The sequence below is a fragment of the Stegodyphus dumicola genome, chromosome 8 (genome assembly GCF_044657685.1).
Source record: "Stegodyphus dumicola isolate Sdum_Otavi_A_Nest chromosome 8, ASM4465768v1".
Lineage (NCBI taxonomy): Eukaryota > Metazoa > Arthropoda > Arachnida > Araneae > Eresidae > Stegodyphus > Stegodyphus dumicola.
The window spans coordinates 116405741-116423949 of NC_140775.1; the positions used below are offsets into that span (position 1 = coordinate 116405741).

Below are 18209 nucleotides of genomic sequence, written 5' to 3' on the forward strand. Positions count from 1 at the left end.
AAAGATTGTATATCATATTACAAACTATACATCGTACTAATATGAATGATGCAATATTTGATTAAATGTACCATATAATAGACAATGATAAGAAAAAAACTACATGCCTATAGAATGACGCATTGCTAGAGACATAGATGTTGAAACATTTTTATTGTGCGTAAAAGAGAATTAAGTTGCATTAAGTGCGCGGGGCTAAAAAATGGCGGACTGACACTAGTTAGTACTGATTAGAATTGTTCTAGTTCAAAAACAAGTAAAGGAATACTATATATAAAATACCTGATATTACTACATGACCTCATTGTACGGTCTATTAATTATGCATTTTTATTGCACTTCATTTAAACTTATTTCCTCGAATATCCATCAGAGATAAATTTCTAATTCAATCAATTCAGTTCTCACTTAGTGCCAAGTCAAAAATATGTAAAAACTGAATCTTTATCAAAAATTATAAAACATCTAAAAAGCCTAAAACACCAAATGCAGTTAAAAACATTTTTTACATTTAAAATTACAGTTTGTACGCAAAAACAAGTAGTTCAACCAAGGGGGGGGTAGGAAGACAGGTTTCCGTGCACGAAACCGAAAATTAACTTTTGGTCACACTGGGCAAAAAGCACTGAAACTGGTGCACCAACTGACTCAATTCTTTATTCTACTAAGAATTTTAATTGGAAACAAACGGCGTTCTCGTTAGGCTTAGTACCACTGAAACTTTTAAATTGTTGATAATTCTACAACTACTGCATGCAGATTAAACAAAGGCATAAAAATTCTAACCAGAACATAAAAAAAATAATTCAATCACTTTTAAATGAGGTAAAAAATAATTCAATCACTTAAAGTAAAAAATGCACAATTTAACAACATATAAGTATAAAGAAACTGGACTTACTGAATCGGTTAAAAGAGTGGGTATATATATATATATATATATATATATATGTATATTTAATTATATATACTCATTACAGTGAGTATAATATTTGTATATGTTTGGTGGGGGCCGATTGCAACAAAAAAGAGAAGTGCACAACTGCGTGCTATATCAGGCTCGTATACCAAATTTCAACGCTGTGAGACTACTCGTTTTGAGTTATGCGAGATACATACATACATACGTATGTACATACAAGACGCCTCGAAAAAAATCTCTTCTGAATCCATTTTAAATCAGTTTTATAATTCATTTGGGGAAAAAGAGTCCTTTATTCTGTTCTTACGTACAGATGTCACGTAAAAACATCGTTAAATTGCATTTGATAGCGGTCAAAATGGGTATTTTCTTTGAAATATGATACCCAAAATTTTTAGTGATTACAATACTTCTTTTAGTTCTAAGTAAAAATTGCTTGCGATTTCCATGGCAACTTAAATCGTTTTCTTCTTGATCGCGCTGTCACAAAAGCGCTTATAATTAGGATATTTTTAGTTACAATAATGCTGTACATTTTCATAAATATCACTCTTTAGATGTATTACAATTACATTGACTTTAAATTATTTCAGTTAGGTATATTATTAAAGAAAATAAATAAAGATTTAAACTGATAAGAAATGTAATTTTTGGTTTTAAGTCATTCCACTTATTAAACAGTTATGGTCTGGCTGAATTTAAAAAATAAATTAAAGTACCTCTGCTTTGCCAAATGGCTGTACTATGAAAAATGACTATTTGGGAGGTCACAAGGAAGACTAAGACCTTTTTTGGCACATGGAGATAAATAGTACCTTTAATGAGGAAACTGTTGTAGGCTGCAGCACAGTGGATAATTAAAATTTACTAAACGTGATTTAAAGAGCAGCAACCTTTTCAGATTTAAATTAATCTGGAATTTCTGTTTCTAATTAAATCTGGAATTTTTGTTTCTCAACAATCTAAAGCGAACGATGACCTTTGAAAGACAGAAAGACGATCTGTGCTTTTTGCTTAACTTAAATCTTTATATTTGAAAAAAAAAAAAAAAAAAAAGTTTTCTGTTCTAATTAAATTTAATGAATTTCAAGGGTGATTAGTCCAATGCCTTCATCAATTAAATAACATCTATTAACAGCGATGGTATTTATTGGCTTATACACAATAAAAAAGTGACAGCATGTGCTAGTTTCCAGTTTCAGTGAATTAATTATAGCTGTTTGAAATTCTTTCTCTCGCCGTAATGTTTTATGCGTACACTTATTTCTGTCAACGTAAGAGATTTTCACCTTACGAATTTACATATCAATTTAAATCATCGTAAAATGAAATAACTGTAAAAAAAAACTTTTGAAGTAAGAATGTAATGCAATGTTGCCTCGCATAAAGAATATCCCGCTTAAAAAACGTTGTGTACCGCCGAAATATATCCCGCATTATCAATCACACACGTGGCGAAACTAGCTCTGTTTTGAGAAAAGATTCCCCAGTAGGACCCCCTCCACCCCCCACACACAAAAAAAGGGGGGAGAGATTGTTTTAGAACTAACCCAGAAAGACTTACACTCCTTTTTGCAACTAAATCAAGAAAGACTGAATCTGAAACTCTTATCAATTTATCGCTTAACGAATACCAGCGTTTTAAGAAAGAGTATGCCATTAAATCAATGTCCAAAGTTTTGGATTAGCCATTCAATATATTAAGAGCATATAGTAAAAAACCTTTGCGTCCTGTGTAAAACAAATATCTATTAAAGGATGATTTACTACAGGAAATAATGCTGTCACTTGATAATGCTCCTGACTACCTGATCCGGAGAAGTATTTAGAAATTACGCATGATTTTTTGAATATGCAAGATCTGTCTCTCAATACAACTTTTCTAACTTCACGGATGGATCAATAGGTAATTACTAGCGTCAAGCAACTGTACGAGAAAGTTCTTTTCAGAAAAGTGCTTGGATGTCTACTAATTTTACCTAACATAACAGACAGAAAATGGACAAGTTCGACATTGTGAAAGCCACCGGATTGTCCAGAAGCAATGGCTTTAAATCACTGAAAGGATCTTTAACACAATTTTGAGGAGTCCGTGCTCTTTTTGTGTTCATAGTGAACTAACAGATGACAACGGCGTAATCATCAAGGACATTGTGAAAAAGTTGGAAGAGTTTCCGGCTACAGTTAAGCGGTGCTATTTTAATCAAACTCAGGAACGTAATTGTCCAGTGACAATGCTATGCACTATTTCAGAATCATTCTGTTTTAGAGAACGTTTTGAATCCTGAATTTCAGTAAAACACAAAAGGGCTTATACCTCCAGTTGAAGACACAAAGCTCAGATTAAAATGAGCTACAAAGCTTTGAGATAATCCACATAAACGGTATATGCAAATAATTTTATGACTTTTCAAAAATTAGTGATGGTTTTAACATTTTTTACGATGTTAAACGATGTCAGATCAGAATTAGGAACGATCTATAGGAAAAGACGCCCTCCATGATGAAGCTGTCGTGGAACGAACTATGTTTTGTAAGCGGGCACTGTAAAATGAAATCATATTTAAGAAAACAAAATTCTTTTTGCTAATAATATTTTGTTTTAAGTGCTTCCGTATCCCATCTATTATTATCATAAAGTAGAGAAAAAGGAAATTTCAAAATTATTTACAATACATATTTTATTCCATCATATTTTTTATTATTGTTTTATACATGCTATCATTTCTACAGTCCATTTCAACACTTCCAAAAGATGAAAACTTCTAGTAACTGAGTATCCAAGATTTCGCATTTATGCAAGTTAACGAGATGAAATTCTGAAGTTATTAAGTGAAATTAAATTCCGAAGTGTTTCATCTTGACAATGCATAGATTCTTTCTTGGCTTACGCATAATCTAGTATTTTTGCTCTCTGTTGGCAAATTGAGATAAGAGTGATAACTTTGAAATTGATATTAGCATTTAATTTTTTGGATTTTGATGAAAGGATGATTTGACCCTTTGACATTTTTTCATTTTCGTATAGAACTGAAAAAGCTTTAAAATTTTACTTTGTTTTCCTCGAGTAACGTTGATTATGGTTTGTATCTTTGTTATTTTAGGTCAATAATTTTTAAATTTTAATTAAGAGTTAAAGTTGCATACTACCCTATTTTCGCTTAGCTGGCTTCTGGTCTGAAACAAGAAGGTTTTTCACACTTTAATTATGCTAAAGCGAATTAAATATTGGGGTTCTTAACTGAAATTCAATTTGCTGCAGAAACAGGATATTATCGGAGGTCGTGGTCATCGTTTCTAATTATCGAGATAGTTTTTATTAATGAACAGCGTTCGCGTAAGTGAGAGTGAACACCCATACAAATGGACTAATGTTTAGTTGCCTGTGAAGTCTTTTTGGGCCTTCTACATGTAATTTTGTAACTTGATGTAATTCATTATTCCAGCCCATGAACTACGTATATATATATGTAATATAAACCATATATCGCTTGACAAATTGTACGTTTACCTTAATAGAAAGCAATTACGTGTTGTAAGTTGCTGTATTGTCCAGTATAGTAACTAGTAACTATATGGGCTTAATGGATCTTTGAAATGCGGCTACTATGATAAAGGATAAATTTATGTTTAATTTATTTTTTAACTAGTTGAAATTTACAAGCAAATAACGTAAAACATTTTAACAATATTTATAGAAATTTATATAAAAGAAAAGGATAATAACTGTATTTGTGGCATAAGATAAATATTTCAGGTCTTTATATATACTTTTTATGCTCTAGATAGATGATAAAATTGTTCATTTACTGTAAGCATAATATTTTTACTGAAGCTACATAGAATTACAAATTTTAGTTTACGAATTATTCCTTTGCCCTATCAGGTGTTTCCTTTTTAAAAACAAGATAAACATCATCATGACATTTATCTCAATTCTCTTGTCACATAAGGAATTTATAACTTCATATAAGTTGTGCAACTTAAGTCAATTATTTATTGTTAGCTTTTGGTATATGTCACTATTCTGTCATTTTATTCCTTGTTTTTTGGAAAGGGCTATTTGTTCGTAGCCATAAGATGCTTTGGACAGCAAAATAAATTTAAACAACATCTCCGTTTTATTGAAACAAGTGTGCTTTTGTTTTTATGTTTTTATCGATAATAAAACTTTTTATTCTTTTTAATCACCTAATCGTTATTGCGATAAAATCAAGATGAAGGAAAACATAAAATTCTCTTTCTTGTACTAGAGTAAATAAATATTTGGCCAGTAGAACAAAGAAAATCTAATTACGTAAATTTTCCGATGATCCAAATGAGTTACAATCCCAACTAATCCAAATATTTAGGATTCTTCTGGATTTTTAAATGAATTGCGGCCTTTCGAACAAACAATATTCTAAGTAGATAGATATAAAGATCAATATTTGCCCTCATACATGAAATTATCTGGATGATTCATACTCGCCATAGTTCTGAATACAGAGTTTGGTGCGAAAGCCATTCAGCAAACATGTAGTTTGAGTTTCTCAAATTCTTAAAAAAATAACACCCATAACAAATATAATAAAAAACATTATTTTGTTGACAGTCTTATAATGAAGTAAAAGTTTTCACAGATTTGAAAGATCCGTAATAAGTAGTACAAAACACATTCTTAATAATGTATTTTTATTTTACGTGATCTTTAGATCAAGGTAATTTCCCGTAATTTCCACTATTAGTCACTTACCACCAGCTGCGTGTTGATGTTTAATTTTACGAATTAAATATGCTGGCTAAAAGAAAAAAAATGAAAGATATTTTTTCCGTTTTTTCTGTAATTACTTGATGTACATTTACACTAATAAATCATTATTAAAAATATTCGTTATTAAATAAAGGCAGGCAAAAAACTAATGAGTGCTTCTTTAGCCATTAGTATTTGCAGCCGTTAGCAGAAATTTTTTTAAATAGCTAGGATTTTTTGTGTATTGCATTATTAGAGTTTGTTGTTAGCTACTTTCAGCAACAGAAAGTAAAAGTTTTTGTTATTTATTAAAAATGATTGAGAACTTTATTTATCTGAACATCATCTCCTACTTTATCTGAAGGAGAAAATTAGTTTTTACCGTTATCACTGAATAATAGGATATGTACATGCTTTTAAATATTATGTAATACAATTATCATATATATTTTAAGCATTAAACAAGGTACTGTCGTCCGATGGTACTACTTTCTTCGGATATTTATCTTATGGTACTGTAGCAGTCCTTGGGTTTCGGCATTTAATAAACAGGTGTCCTTGAAAGGTGGCTTTAACTATTGATCCTAGACGCGTACTTTCATTTACATATCTCTAACTAAGGTAGAAATATATGTGTCAGAGTAATTTTAGCACTAAGAAATATATGTGTCAGAGTAATTTTAGCACTAACAAAGTTTCGGAAAGTACAAAATTTAACATTTTAAATGATTTTCATAGATCAAAACGCCCAATTAAGGCAAATTAATGCCAAGTTCAATGTAAAATGCTTCCTAAAACTAATTGAAAAACTTTGGTGATTTTAGCAGTTAACAACTTCACACAGTTATCTACAAAGTTAACAATTAGTGCATTTTACTCTATGCGTCTTCATGAATTGCAATTTGTTCAGTAACTGTTGCTTGAGACTTTAAGAAAATTTTGGCCAAAAATTATTTTATATAAAGGATAAAAGGATTTTAGATCAAAATTAAAAATTGAGTATTTCGGTTTATTGGGTTATTATTGCATATTATTTCTGAGGCAAAGAATACGCTTATTCTCAGTATCTATGCTACAGAATTTACAAAAATGGTGTGCTTAGAATAATATTTTATTTAGTTACTATCGCATATTAATTGCATACAAGCATCATAAAGTTTAATACTTAAAGACTGAAACTTAAATATAGGAATAGGCAGAGAAAAAACAGCACATAACTAAAGGTAATCTCTAGCATATAATTTAACTTCTGCATGAAAAAGTGAAGCATTGTGCGAAATATATATTTTAAAAAAGAAGCGATTTTTTCCTTTATATACACACACACACGTTTCGAGAGCATTTGGCCTAATATTCCTTTCCTCTAAAGTATTTAAAAACAGCCTATCTTTAGAATTTCCGATAGACAGTCTGGAGATAAAACATTTTTTTTTTTCGTACAGTATCGCCATTACTCGCTTTGAAATCACTGAGTCTGAATTAAAAATTCGTTAACATTTTACAAAATATAGAGTAGATAATAAAACAAATTCGAAATTCGGGCGTCCAGGTGCCCATATTCGAATGACGGATAACCTTATTCAAGGTTTACCTTATATATTGATGGCTCGATGGCTCTAGGTACCGTCGTTTTTTCACAATGTGAGAATGATACATATATTCATGCAGATTCTTCATTATTTAATTTCTTTACACATAATTGCGGGACGATAATATTTTGTGGCAACAATTTAAAAAGTGATTCACCATTTATAGTGAAACGCCACAAAATGCAGTTTTGAGACTGATAGCTCTTCTGGGTTACCACCTCTTTGGTCTAAAAAGGTTTCATGAAATAAACTTTTATTTAAAACTTATAAAATTATTAATGACCTAAAAGAAGAAAAATAATTTATCATACAGCTTAATGGGAACAAGAGATTAAATAATTTTCTTTACAAATTTCATATGCAGTTTTATATCACGAAAAATAAAAGCTTTCGGAGACTGGTAAATTTATAAAAATAATGTCTTATAATTTTGATAATGCAACTAAACTAATGGATTTCGTTATTTAGCTGCCCCCGTTTTTATTATTTGTGATAAAAAAACTGTAGATGGATTCTATAAACACAATGATTTAATCTCTTCTTCCCATTAAACTATGTGATAAAATATTTTTGTACTTTACCTGATTAATGAGTATGTGAATTGTAAAATTCCATTCTACGTTGATAAAAAGGGAGTTTAACAGTAACAGCGTAAAGCGATGAATCCTCTCATAGCAATCGCACATCTAGAACTGTGGAAACCTAGCTGTGGAAAAGTGCCAAGCACCTTTTAAGAACTACCTCAATACCGAACAGTTTTCTGACACCATCTCTATAGAAGGAATAAATTGGAATGAGACAGTGATTGGTCTTCTTAGAGAGGGTTCACTTCAAATGAGGTAGACTAAAATGACTGCAATATAAAGACTAAAGAACTGTTGTGCGAATTATTCGGGTAGGTCCTGGTAGTTTTAGGGCAAAAATGTAAATGGAAAAAACTGTCTTTAATCGCAGCGGTACATTTCACCGATAAAGTTAGATATTCAGAACACTCATAGGACAATCAAGATAATTCTTTAAAAATAGGCAAGTCCCATATAGGTTTATGGCAATCTGTCGTTAATCTTTTCTAATGCTGAATATGTTTTTTAAATTTATAAAATTAATTTGAAAATTACTTTACTCAAGTAAATTTTTGTTTTCAAAATGAAGTATTTTTATTGACCCTAGCTAACAAACAAAACTACTGGAAGAAAAAAAAATCAATTATCAGAATCGTATATATTAAGAAACTATATAATTACTAGTATAATATCAATTGAATGCTTACCATTTTCTTAGTATCTATATCTCCCATGTAACCGATCTCCATTTGTACCTTCATGGCCACAGCTGTACCTAAAGAAATACAAAAGCAATCTTAAGAATTTCTTTCATATAGTTCGAGAAATGATTTTTGGGTTAGATCTGCAAAGCATCAGAAAATTTCGGGTTCTTATTCGAAGGAAGGGAGAGAGCGGATTTGTAAATGTATCTGATAAGAAAACTTTCCAGATCCAAAGGTAACACCTTTGAAAATTAAAACTTAATCAGGAAATCTATTTATTGTATTAATGTTTTACCTAAATAAGAAGTGTAGTAAAATACAAAGGGTTAAAAATATTTTGTTGATACTGAACAAAATAAATTGATAAAAATAATTTACTTAACGAGCTAAAGTCTAGAAATATATTTCTGTGGGCTTTACTTATTAAGATTTTACTTTGGCCTGTTCTTCCTATTTATGTCTATATTGAGTAAACAAAAACTACTTAGTTTCAAAAACAGGAAATAATTTTTTTTCAAAAGGCCTGTAGGACACCGGTAATACTTCCTTATTCAAATCCACATTACAAACTAAACTATTATTCTCAGTATATAGAAGAAAAGCGCATTCTAACGGCGTTACAAAGTAATCATTTGAGAGAATTTTTCCAACACTGTTTTCATCTTTAATTCAAATCATTAATTATAGAAGTATTTAAGTTAACTGAGTATAAAAGGAAATGAAGTAACTGTGTGTACCTGTAATAGATACTACTCACATTATTCATTCACTCTTTAACTATCATATTAAACTGAAACTTTTACCGTTAGCTCAGTAAGAAAACATGTATAAATTGCAATATAAAACTTCAACAAAATCGTACAAAATTGAAAAAAATGCTCGAATATATAAAAGATAATTTAAAATGCAAATTATCAAAAAATTCTAAAAATTACTATACTACTTGTATAATATACGGCTACAGATTCACATTTATTTACTGTAATAAATCTGTAAATATCCATAAAACTCAGGTGAATATATTAAAAATGAAATGCATTTCAATTCATATCAGTCCGATTTATTATTAAAAAAAGGGGAATAAGGATTTTAATCATTTAGTATTGTATTAATTTAAGTCACTCAGTTTGTAATCGAGAACAGATTTATCATGTTTGAAAGATAAAATGAAGTTTTATGCTTTGGCGAATGACAATTACTACAAACCAGATAGGTGCAAGGAGGTGGAAGCTAAATTAAAGGCCATATACTATTTTGCTCTTGCTAAGAGCTACACCTAGATTCCTTTTTTCTTCTTTTCCATCAGTTTTCAAGGCATGATTGAGTCTACGGATTATGTATTCCCAGAGTTTAATTTTGCATAGCAGCCGAAAGCAATTTACTCGGCACTTTAATCGTGCCTATTCAAGAATATTAACATTTTTTATACTGTTGTGATAAGAAGAGAGTAACGAGGCAGCGTATTAGAGAGAACAGAGAGAAGCAGAAGTGCGCAGTTTATTAAAATGTTTCGGTTTAAGTTTCGAATTAGATATGTCATCAGCGTTATTAATTCATATGCATGGATTGATCTATAATATAATTATCTTACAGAAATGATGCAGTCCAGAATAGATATTATTGCTTTTAGAATAAAGAGGGAAATTACTGAAATTAAAAAGAGAAATTAAGGGTCTGTGGCTAATTTAAAATATAATTTTGATTTACAAACCTTTTAGGCAGTGTTAGCAACTATAGTATTGTATCAGTTTTAAGTAACAATGTATTTACGAATAAATGTTCCTGTGCAAATTAAAAAGGATGTTTTAACCATCAAGCCAGCTATGATCTTTGCACCAGTTGTTTTCTAAGCAACAATCTTCTCAGCCATGACCATAGCGAGAATTGGTTTCATCTTCTGCAAAAAATACAACATCATATATATATATATATAAACAACAATCTCATTGACGAAGCAGTCACCTATATCCAGGGCTGTGGAGTCAGTAGGGAAAATGACCGACTCCGACTCTGACTCCTGGAATTTTAATGACTCCGACTCTGACTCCGACTTCGACTCCGACTCCTTCATACATGTGTAAAAAATAAACATGGGTACAGCTTATTTTTTAATATAAAAGAAGTAGTAGATGCTACAGATAAAAATTGATGCATAGCAAATTTTTTATATTAATTAGCATTTATTATGAAATGGAGAAACTGGCATTGGTAATTTCTAAGAAGCAGTAAAACTTCGGCAAGATCTTCTTTGTTAGAGGACCATAGATCCGATTTAATAAACTGCAGAATTGAGAAGAGTTTTTCCACACTGACTTGAGTAGGAAGAAGAGCTGTTCCTGCTAGGGCTACTTCCTTTAACATTTCAGGATAGAATTTTGTAAATTCTAAAAGAGGTGTTTTGCAAGAGCAATCATATTTATCTATTTTTTCAAAGGCCGTGTATAAATCTTGTTTGTATTTTTTAATTTTTATATCTAAAGGCTCTTGGTTCTTTGTTTTCATTCTCTTTGCCTTAGCCTTTTCAATATTATCCAAATATTTCTCAAAATATAATTCGTCAGTGGAAGAAGACAATAGAGACTCAGTTGCAATATCTGCAGTTTGACTGTCCTGATTTGAATACTCCAGTTGTTCTGAGAATAATTTCATTCTTAATGAAAGTTCATAGATGGCTTTCTTTGTCTTTTTAATTTGTTTGTCATTCAACAAAATTCGGCGTTTATGATCTACATATATTGAAGCCAGCGCAATCTTATTGTCTAGCAATCTAGTTTCTCTTTTCTTCATTGAAGAAATGATTCCTTCTGCAATAAACCCTCCATATCAGAAAGAACAAACATTGCATTCTTCCAGTCCTGCCTTTTGCTAATCCTTCAGATTGTAGCTTTTTGGTGGCTATATACGCTGTTGAAAGAAGGATTTTCAGTTCTACAAGATCATTCCACTGTCTTTCCGTTAGTGAAATATTAGGGTTATTTACATCTTCTGAAGAAGTTCTTAATCCTAACAACCACTATATCATCAGATATGTAGTTCTCCATTGCGTTTCTCCTTTTTCTGCTCGCTTCCTAAGAATAGCACCAATTTTGGGAGTTCTCGCTGCTTACCTCAATTCACCAATGAGATTAGTAACTAAATGAATCAGTTTAATCAATAATGACAAATATCACATCCATCCTGCTCCCTTATATTTATTTACTAATATGTCAATAAAATAGAAAATAACTATTTATTAATGTATATAGTCCATACATAAAAATATTAACTCAGTTTGTCATTAATGTTTTTCAATTCACTTTAATTTCATTTCAAATTCAAACTGTCCAACGAAAGCTGGAGTCGTAGTCAACATGTTTTTTAGCGACTCCAACTCCGACTCCTTTTACCCAAAAATCTACCCGACTCCGATTCCGACTCCATGACTCCTACTCCAACTCCACAGCCCTGCCTATATCACGTATTCTATAAACCAGGCAGCAGGATGCTCTATTTCATCTATTCTTAAATCATCTAACAGGTAGCCTAAATAACCAAAATAGTAGTGGAACCGCAAATATAAGAATATTCATAGAAACAGAAAAGAGCATGGAATAAATTTCGATGTTACTCGACCATGACTAATAGCTTGGCCTTCAGAAAAGGCAAAGTAGAGGTAAGGAGAATGTGCTGGCGCAGCCAGAAAAATTCATGAGTATATTACGTATCTTAAGTCTCCGCATTAACACCATCTATAACAAGCAAATAGGTATGGAAGACAGTCAGGAAAGCAACAGGGATATATAATGGCTACTCACTTTCTGTCCTGGGAAAAGATGGTACAATAGATAGCAGCATAAGAAACTGGCAATAATATTGGAGAGGCTTTTGTTGTTGTGCCTAGCGTCATAAGGTACTCCCAGGCGTTCGTTTGCGATAAACTTAAAGCTGAAAAGAACCCTATTCCTTTGGTACTTTTAACTCTGAAACGTATAATATGGATTTCACCATGCTTGAGTTAAAAAACGTTCTGTCACAAACACGTAAGACTAGTCCGTGTCCTGATGACATTGATATTCTAATGATTAAGCATTTGCTAATTACGTACTCGGCATTTCTTCTTATCCTTTATAACGCAGTACAGAAGAAGCATATTTTCCCAACAGCTTGGCGAAAATTTTCGTTATCCTTAAATTAAAGTAAGGTAAGAACCTGAAGAACCCCACTAATTATCGTCCAGTCGTTCTTATCATCTGTCAGTGCATAGTTCTAGAAAAATCTCTAATATATATTAATTCAGAGGCGCCGTTTTATATATTAATCCAGAGCAAAATGGCCTCCCTATGAAAGTGGATTTGAAAGAAGGTGATCAACTGCTGATAACATCTCTGTTTTGGAGACAGCTATTCGGAATGCTTATGTGAAAAATAAACACAAAGTTTTCATTTTATTTGATGTGGAAAAGGCTTATGAAAAGGTTTGGTGGTACGGCATACTCCGAGACTTATACAATAGTCCTCTGCTCGACAACCTATTTATTTTCATACAGAAACGTTTGAGAGGCAAAACTGTCAAGTACTCTGATGTATTAAGTACTCTGATGTCTGATAATTTCATTCAAGAAGACAAGAATGTGTGATGAATTTTTATAATTTTAGCTTCAGAATTAATTACATTTTAAATAAATTCCCATCAACAGTAAGTGGTTTGTTCTCCAGACATACCTTTTACTGCATACCTTTTACTGTATGTAATGTACTCCAGACATACATTTTCTTTCCGTGCAACACATATCCGAGCCAGACAAGGCGTGGATATGTGTTGCACGGAAAGAAAATTGCCACTTTCCTTGAACAGGATTGCTGACTGGACAAATAGAGAAGGATTTACGTTTTTTACTATTTATTCAAGCTATTTATTCAAACTGTCCAACAAAAACTGGAGTCGGAGTCGACATGTTTTTAGCGACTCCAACTCCGACTCCTTTTACCCAAAAATCTAAAAGTGATAAAGACTTACGTTACATTTGTGTCTTTAAAGAAACCTACATCGTGCTTCAGAGCTCAGCATAGAGAGATGCCTGATCCCGGTGCTATAAGAAGTAAACTCTCACGGCATCGTATTTGATAAGAAGCTCACATTATGTATTTGAGAACACAGATCGATCTTTAGTGCTCCACATTTACAAGGCATTATTTAAGTACTAACTTGAACAATTCTATCATCTATAATACAGCACAGTCTTTATTTCAAAAACACGGCAAAGGAAACTCATCATTTAATCTGACACACTGAAGGCGTTCAAATCGTTAGAACCTGGATGTCATTCAGGAAATGTTCTGCTGACCGAGTTCATTAATTTCCAGTTAGATCTTACTTAATGAAAGCTGAGGCAACCGTATCCCATATTGTTCAATTCATGGCCAAGTTGGTTATAAGACACAATGAGCTTGCAGACACGACCGCCAAATCTGCTGATGTAGTCTATGTACTTTATGTCCCTAATACAGACATCATAAAATATGTGAAACGGCAAATTAAAAAAAAAAAAAAAAAAAAAATAGCAGCAGCATTAAGAGTCACAAATAAATAAAAAGCTACGGCGTGTGAATCTTGAAATCAAATACTGGGTCACTAGCAAAAAACCAGATAAAAGACGTTCTTCTGACATGCGTACGGATTGGTCACTCCTGGATTACGCATCAACACCTGCTAGGGGAAAATTGTAGAAGGAACTTGCAGTTCATCACCTAAACGCAATTAACTTGCATTAAGCAAATATTAATGTATTATTAAAGTTTCTTACCTCGTTAAGAGCTAATCCAAACTGCGAACACGAAAAACACAGCTAGAATGTAGAAACCTATTATTAGCTGTAAGAAAGGAAGAATATCGCGCGGTGGTGCAAATATCATCAACTCTCCGTAGCCGAGTGTAAAACGTTCATGTAAGAGAAAGTTTCCGCAGGATCAAGTCTATTTTCTGTTAAGAGGATCTATTTTCTGTTAACTTTGGATAGACAGCTTAATCGCTTCCATTTCCAATGGCGATTACGCAAAAACGCCCCAATCTGTGCAAACTGTAATACTACAATGCCAGTGAACCATATTTTAATTGATTGCCCAGGTCTTAAACGTCTTAGGTTTAAACATGTTGGCTTTTTCAACCTATCTCTGTTTCAATTAATTGGAACCAATCTTCATTTTAAATCTATCCCACTTTTTAAAAGAAAATGTGTTTTACTATAAGGGGTAAAATTTTAATTGATGGTTGTATTTTTAACCCAAAATAAAGCGCTTTTAACACTGCACGAATTTTATACTAGCAAAATTTTTTTATTATTATGATTTAATTTTCTTCTCTGCATTATTTACTTAGACTTGATGGCATATTTTCGAATTTCTCGATTACAATTTGTCCTTCTTATTATCATGGCATAGATTTTATATACAGGGTGTTTATAAAGTCCCGGACCCATTTTGATGTTTAAGAACTCATAAAATAATGAAGATATAAACAAACTTATGGCATGTATTGATGGAATAACTTATATATTTTCCTTTTCAGGTTTGAATATCTTTATTTTGGTTAATTACAGATAATTTCATTTTCCATTCTAAATATCTGTACTTTTCTAAATATCTTCTGTTTATTAATTGCATTTTTCTCTCTTTTGTTTTTGGCAACTATTGCAATGTTCTGGACTTTTTCTTTGGGAATTTGTAAAGGACAACGTTTACAGGAGGAGAGTGTCGAACATTGATGATCTAAAAGCCAGAATTACAACCGCAATAGCCTCTGTGGATGCCGACATGCTTGCCGGTACCTGGCGTGAAATTGAATATCGACTTGATATTCTCCGTGCGACGAAGGAGGCACACGTGGAAGTTTATTGACAAGGGTCATGAAACTTTTTGAGTCTATCTAACCATTTATGTTATTAATTTTAATTTATCTTTATTATTTTATGAGTTATTAAACATCAAAATGGTTCTGGGACTTTATAAACACCCTGCAGTTCCATCTGAACTTACGATATAATAATTCGTTATGACGAAGCAAGTTTATACGCCAGAAAACATCACCATCATCGGCCTTTACTTAAAACCATATGCTTATCACTAACGCGCCTTGCCAAATGTTGCCACTGCAAGGAATGTGATGTCTTTAATTTATTTTCCCCGTGGCTTCGCGCATAGCCAATTCTCCGTGTTCCCACATGGCAAATGATCTTTAATTCAATCTTTAATTTAAAAAAAACAATTATTAAGTTCTGCTATAGCCAGTTATTCTACTGCAAATATAAAAAATGCTGTCAATATTTATTTATTACTCTTTTTTAGATGAATCACGAATAAAAAATATAACAAACGAAAACAAAAGATATTTTATTCAGAGCTCCGAAATTTTAATTTCTCCAGGCAGCAAACGTGATATTTTCCACCTGAAATAACATGTCTTGTTAAGTCAACTCTTTTACGAGGAGTCATATTAGTCACGAAAGATCCTTTCTCCAGCTCATGCCTCGTAAGAAAATAGAGACAACTTGTATATCAGGTCAACTTGAAAATTGCTGTTACCCCAAAATACGCGCTGTTCATATGCATTTGATTTACTTTGTCAGTTGCTCTGTTTTTATTTTGTTTGCTTTAATACAGACGGTTCATATTACGTCTAGGCTGTGCTGCTCATTAATAATTCCTCATCAGAATTGATTACAAATGAGGAATGGATTTTCCAGAAGCTGTGAAAACAAAAAGTTCTAAATCTTAGATCTGAGCATTCTACGTGCGCGGAACATTATTCATTCATTGCGTGCTTATTGTTGATTTCAGATCTTCACAGTTTAGTAAATATACAAGAAATATGAAGGAACTTATTTAGAAAGTGATTACTGCATAATATGTTTTGGATGATAAATTGCCTCAAAATGAGAACATATATTTTTATTTATTAATTATGACTCAAAAATAAAACTTGCATAAATAGTATTTTAGCGCACGTATTATGTTAATTTTAATGAATGCCAGAAATTCGTAATTGCTCAACTGAGGTCCATTAGCATTTGAATGATAGCAGACTACTCTGCAGATTTCGTTGATTGTTTGCCTTCTATTTATATTTGAAGGTCGATATACCAGAACTGAAGGGAGAAGTGGTAAAGAAATGTTGCAATGTCAAAATTTCACACTTTAGAATAATATTTTGAAAAGTGTTTATCATTAAAAGCTTTAAAAATTTAAAAATAAAATACGTTAAATTAAAAATTATGAAAACCATAGATATTTTTCTTCGATTTTAAAATAAAATTAGTATCTTTTATTGCCAACTCATGAAATTAAATTTGTACTGCTAATAAATACAATTCAAGCAACATCAAAAGAATTTGAGGTTTTAAAGTCCATTTTTTTTCTATAAGTTTTTTAGAATGAAAAAGAAGTTTAAACGGGAAAATATCAAATTATTAAGTAGGGTACCATTTTCCACAAAATTAAAATCTGAAATATGTAGAGAAAACTGTAATCTATGCATTAGCCAAAATTTCATTATAAGCATTAGAATTTGTTCCGTATGCAGAAAGAAATAAAGTTATAAACTTTTGTTATTGACCAATTAAAAGATAACAGAAATTTATTTTATTTATAACAGTCATGCTTAAAAATATATTTGCAAAACAGCTTTTCTAAACCTATGCAAACTGACTTTTTAAATGATTAAATTACGCAGTATTGAGCAACGCATATTTATAATATTGAGGTAAATGATAGAACATTTGAACTCCATCTGATAATAGTGTCCATCTATCCTGCGTAGAATATTAACTCAAAATGAAAACGCTAAAAATCTTTTCTTCAATGCAAAATGGAATTTTTCTTAAAATGCGTTTAAAAATTTGGAACTATTTGGCGAGCTGCGCTTAAAAATCTATATGAAAGACCAAAGACAAGATACCGTGTTAATACATTTAAGAAAGCAAACAGAAATTACCGCATAAATTAAATAAAAAATAAAGCAATCAATTTTTTTTAAAAAGTACTTATCTACTAAAAACATAACATTTATTTAGCATAAAATCATATGATTCCGATGGAAAATTAGATGTCATAGGTCCACTTGAAAGTGATATAATGAAAATATTATTTTTAAAACATTACATTTTAATCTCCTGAAGAAAATATACTTAATTTGTTGTAAAATGTCAAAACGTTAAATGTTATTTTATTGCAAATAAACCTATAAATGAAAGACCATTTTACCCATGCTTTCGTCAGATATAAAATATACGAGCTCTCTTCTTACCTCGAATTTTCACCTATCTTTTGAACTACGAAACTTAACTTTAATAAAAGACAGAAATTAAGACATTTTTAGTTTAATGAAATAAATCAGAGTAGAACTTCTGCTTTATGGAGAAAGGTGAAAAGTAAAAATATAGTTTAGTGTTTAAAAAGATGATCACAAAGAGGTGGGACTACTCGTAATATAGCCGACGGATTTAAAGCAATTCTGCAAAATGTTTTAATTGCTTACGTAGCAATGTACGTTAGAAATAAAAATAATAAATAAAATAATCCACAAGAAAATATGAGTGGGTTCAGATTTTAATGTTCTCCCGAAAGGGATCATTTTAAAGTTTAATATAGTTTATCGGCACAGATTATCTATAGAGAGGGACCAGGTGAAATAGCAAAATATTTTATAGTGTAATAGTTGAATGGGGAC

General features: G+C 31.3%; 1 protein-coding gene across 1 annotated transcript in view; it reads right to left on the reverse strand.

The window, feature by feature from the left end:
* The window catches only part of LOC118199873 (glycine receptor subunit alpha-2-like), a 253647-nt gene that overhangs the window by 76622 nt on the left and 158816 nt on the right, over positions 1–18209 (reverse strand). The window contains exon 3 of the mRNA XM_085823021.1: positions 8514–8581. Within this exon, the coding sequence (XP_085679147.1) occupies positions 8514–8581 (68 nt within the window). The remainder of the gene's footprint in view (positions 1–8513; positions 8582–18209) is intronic.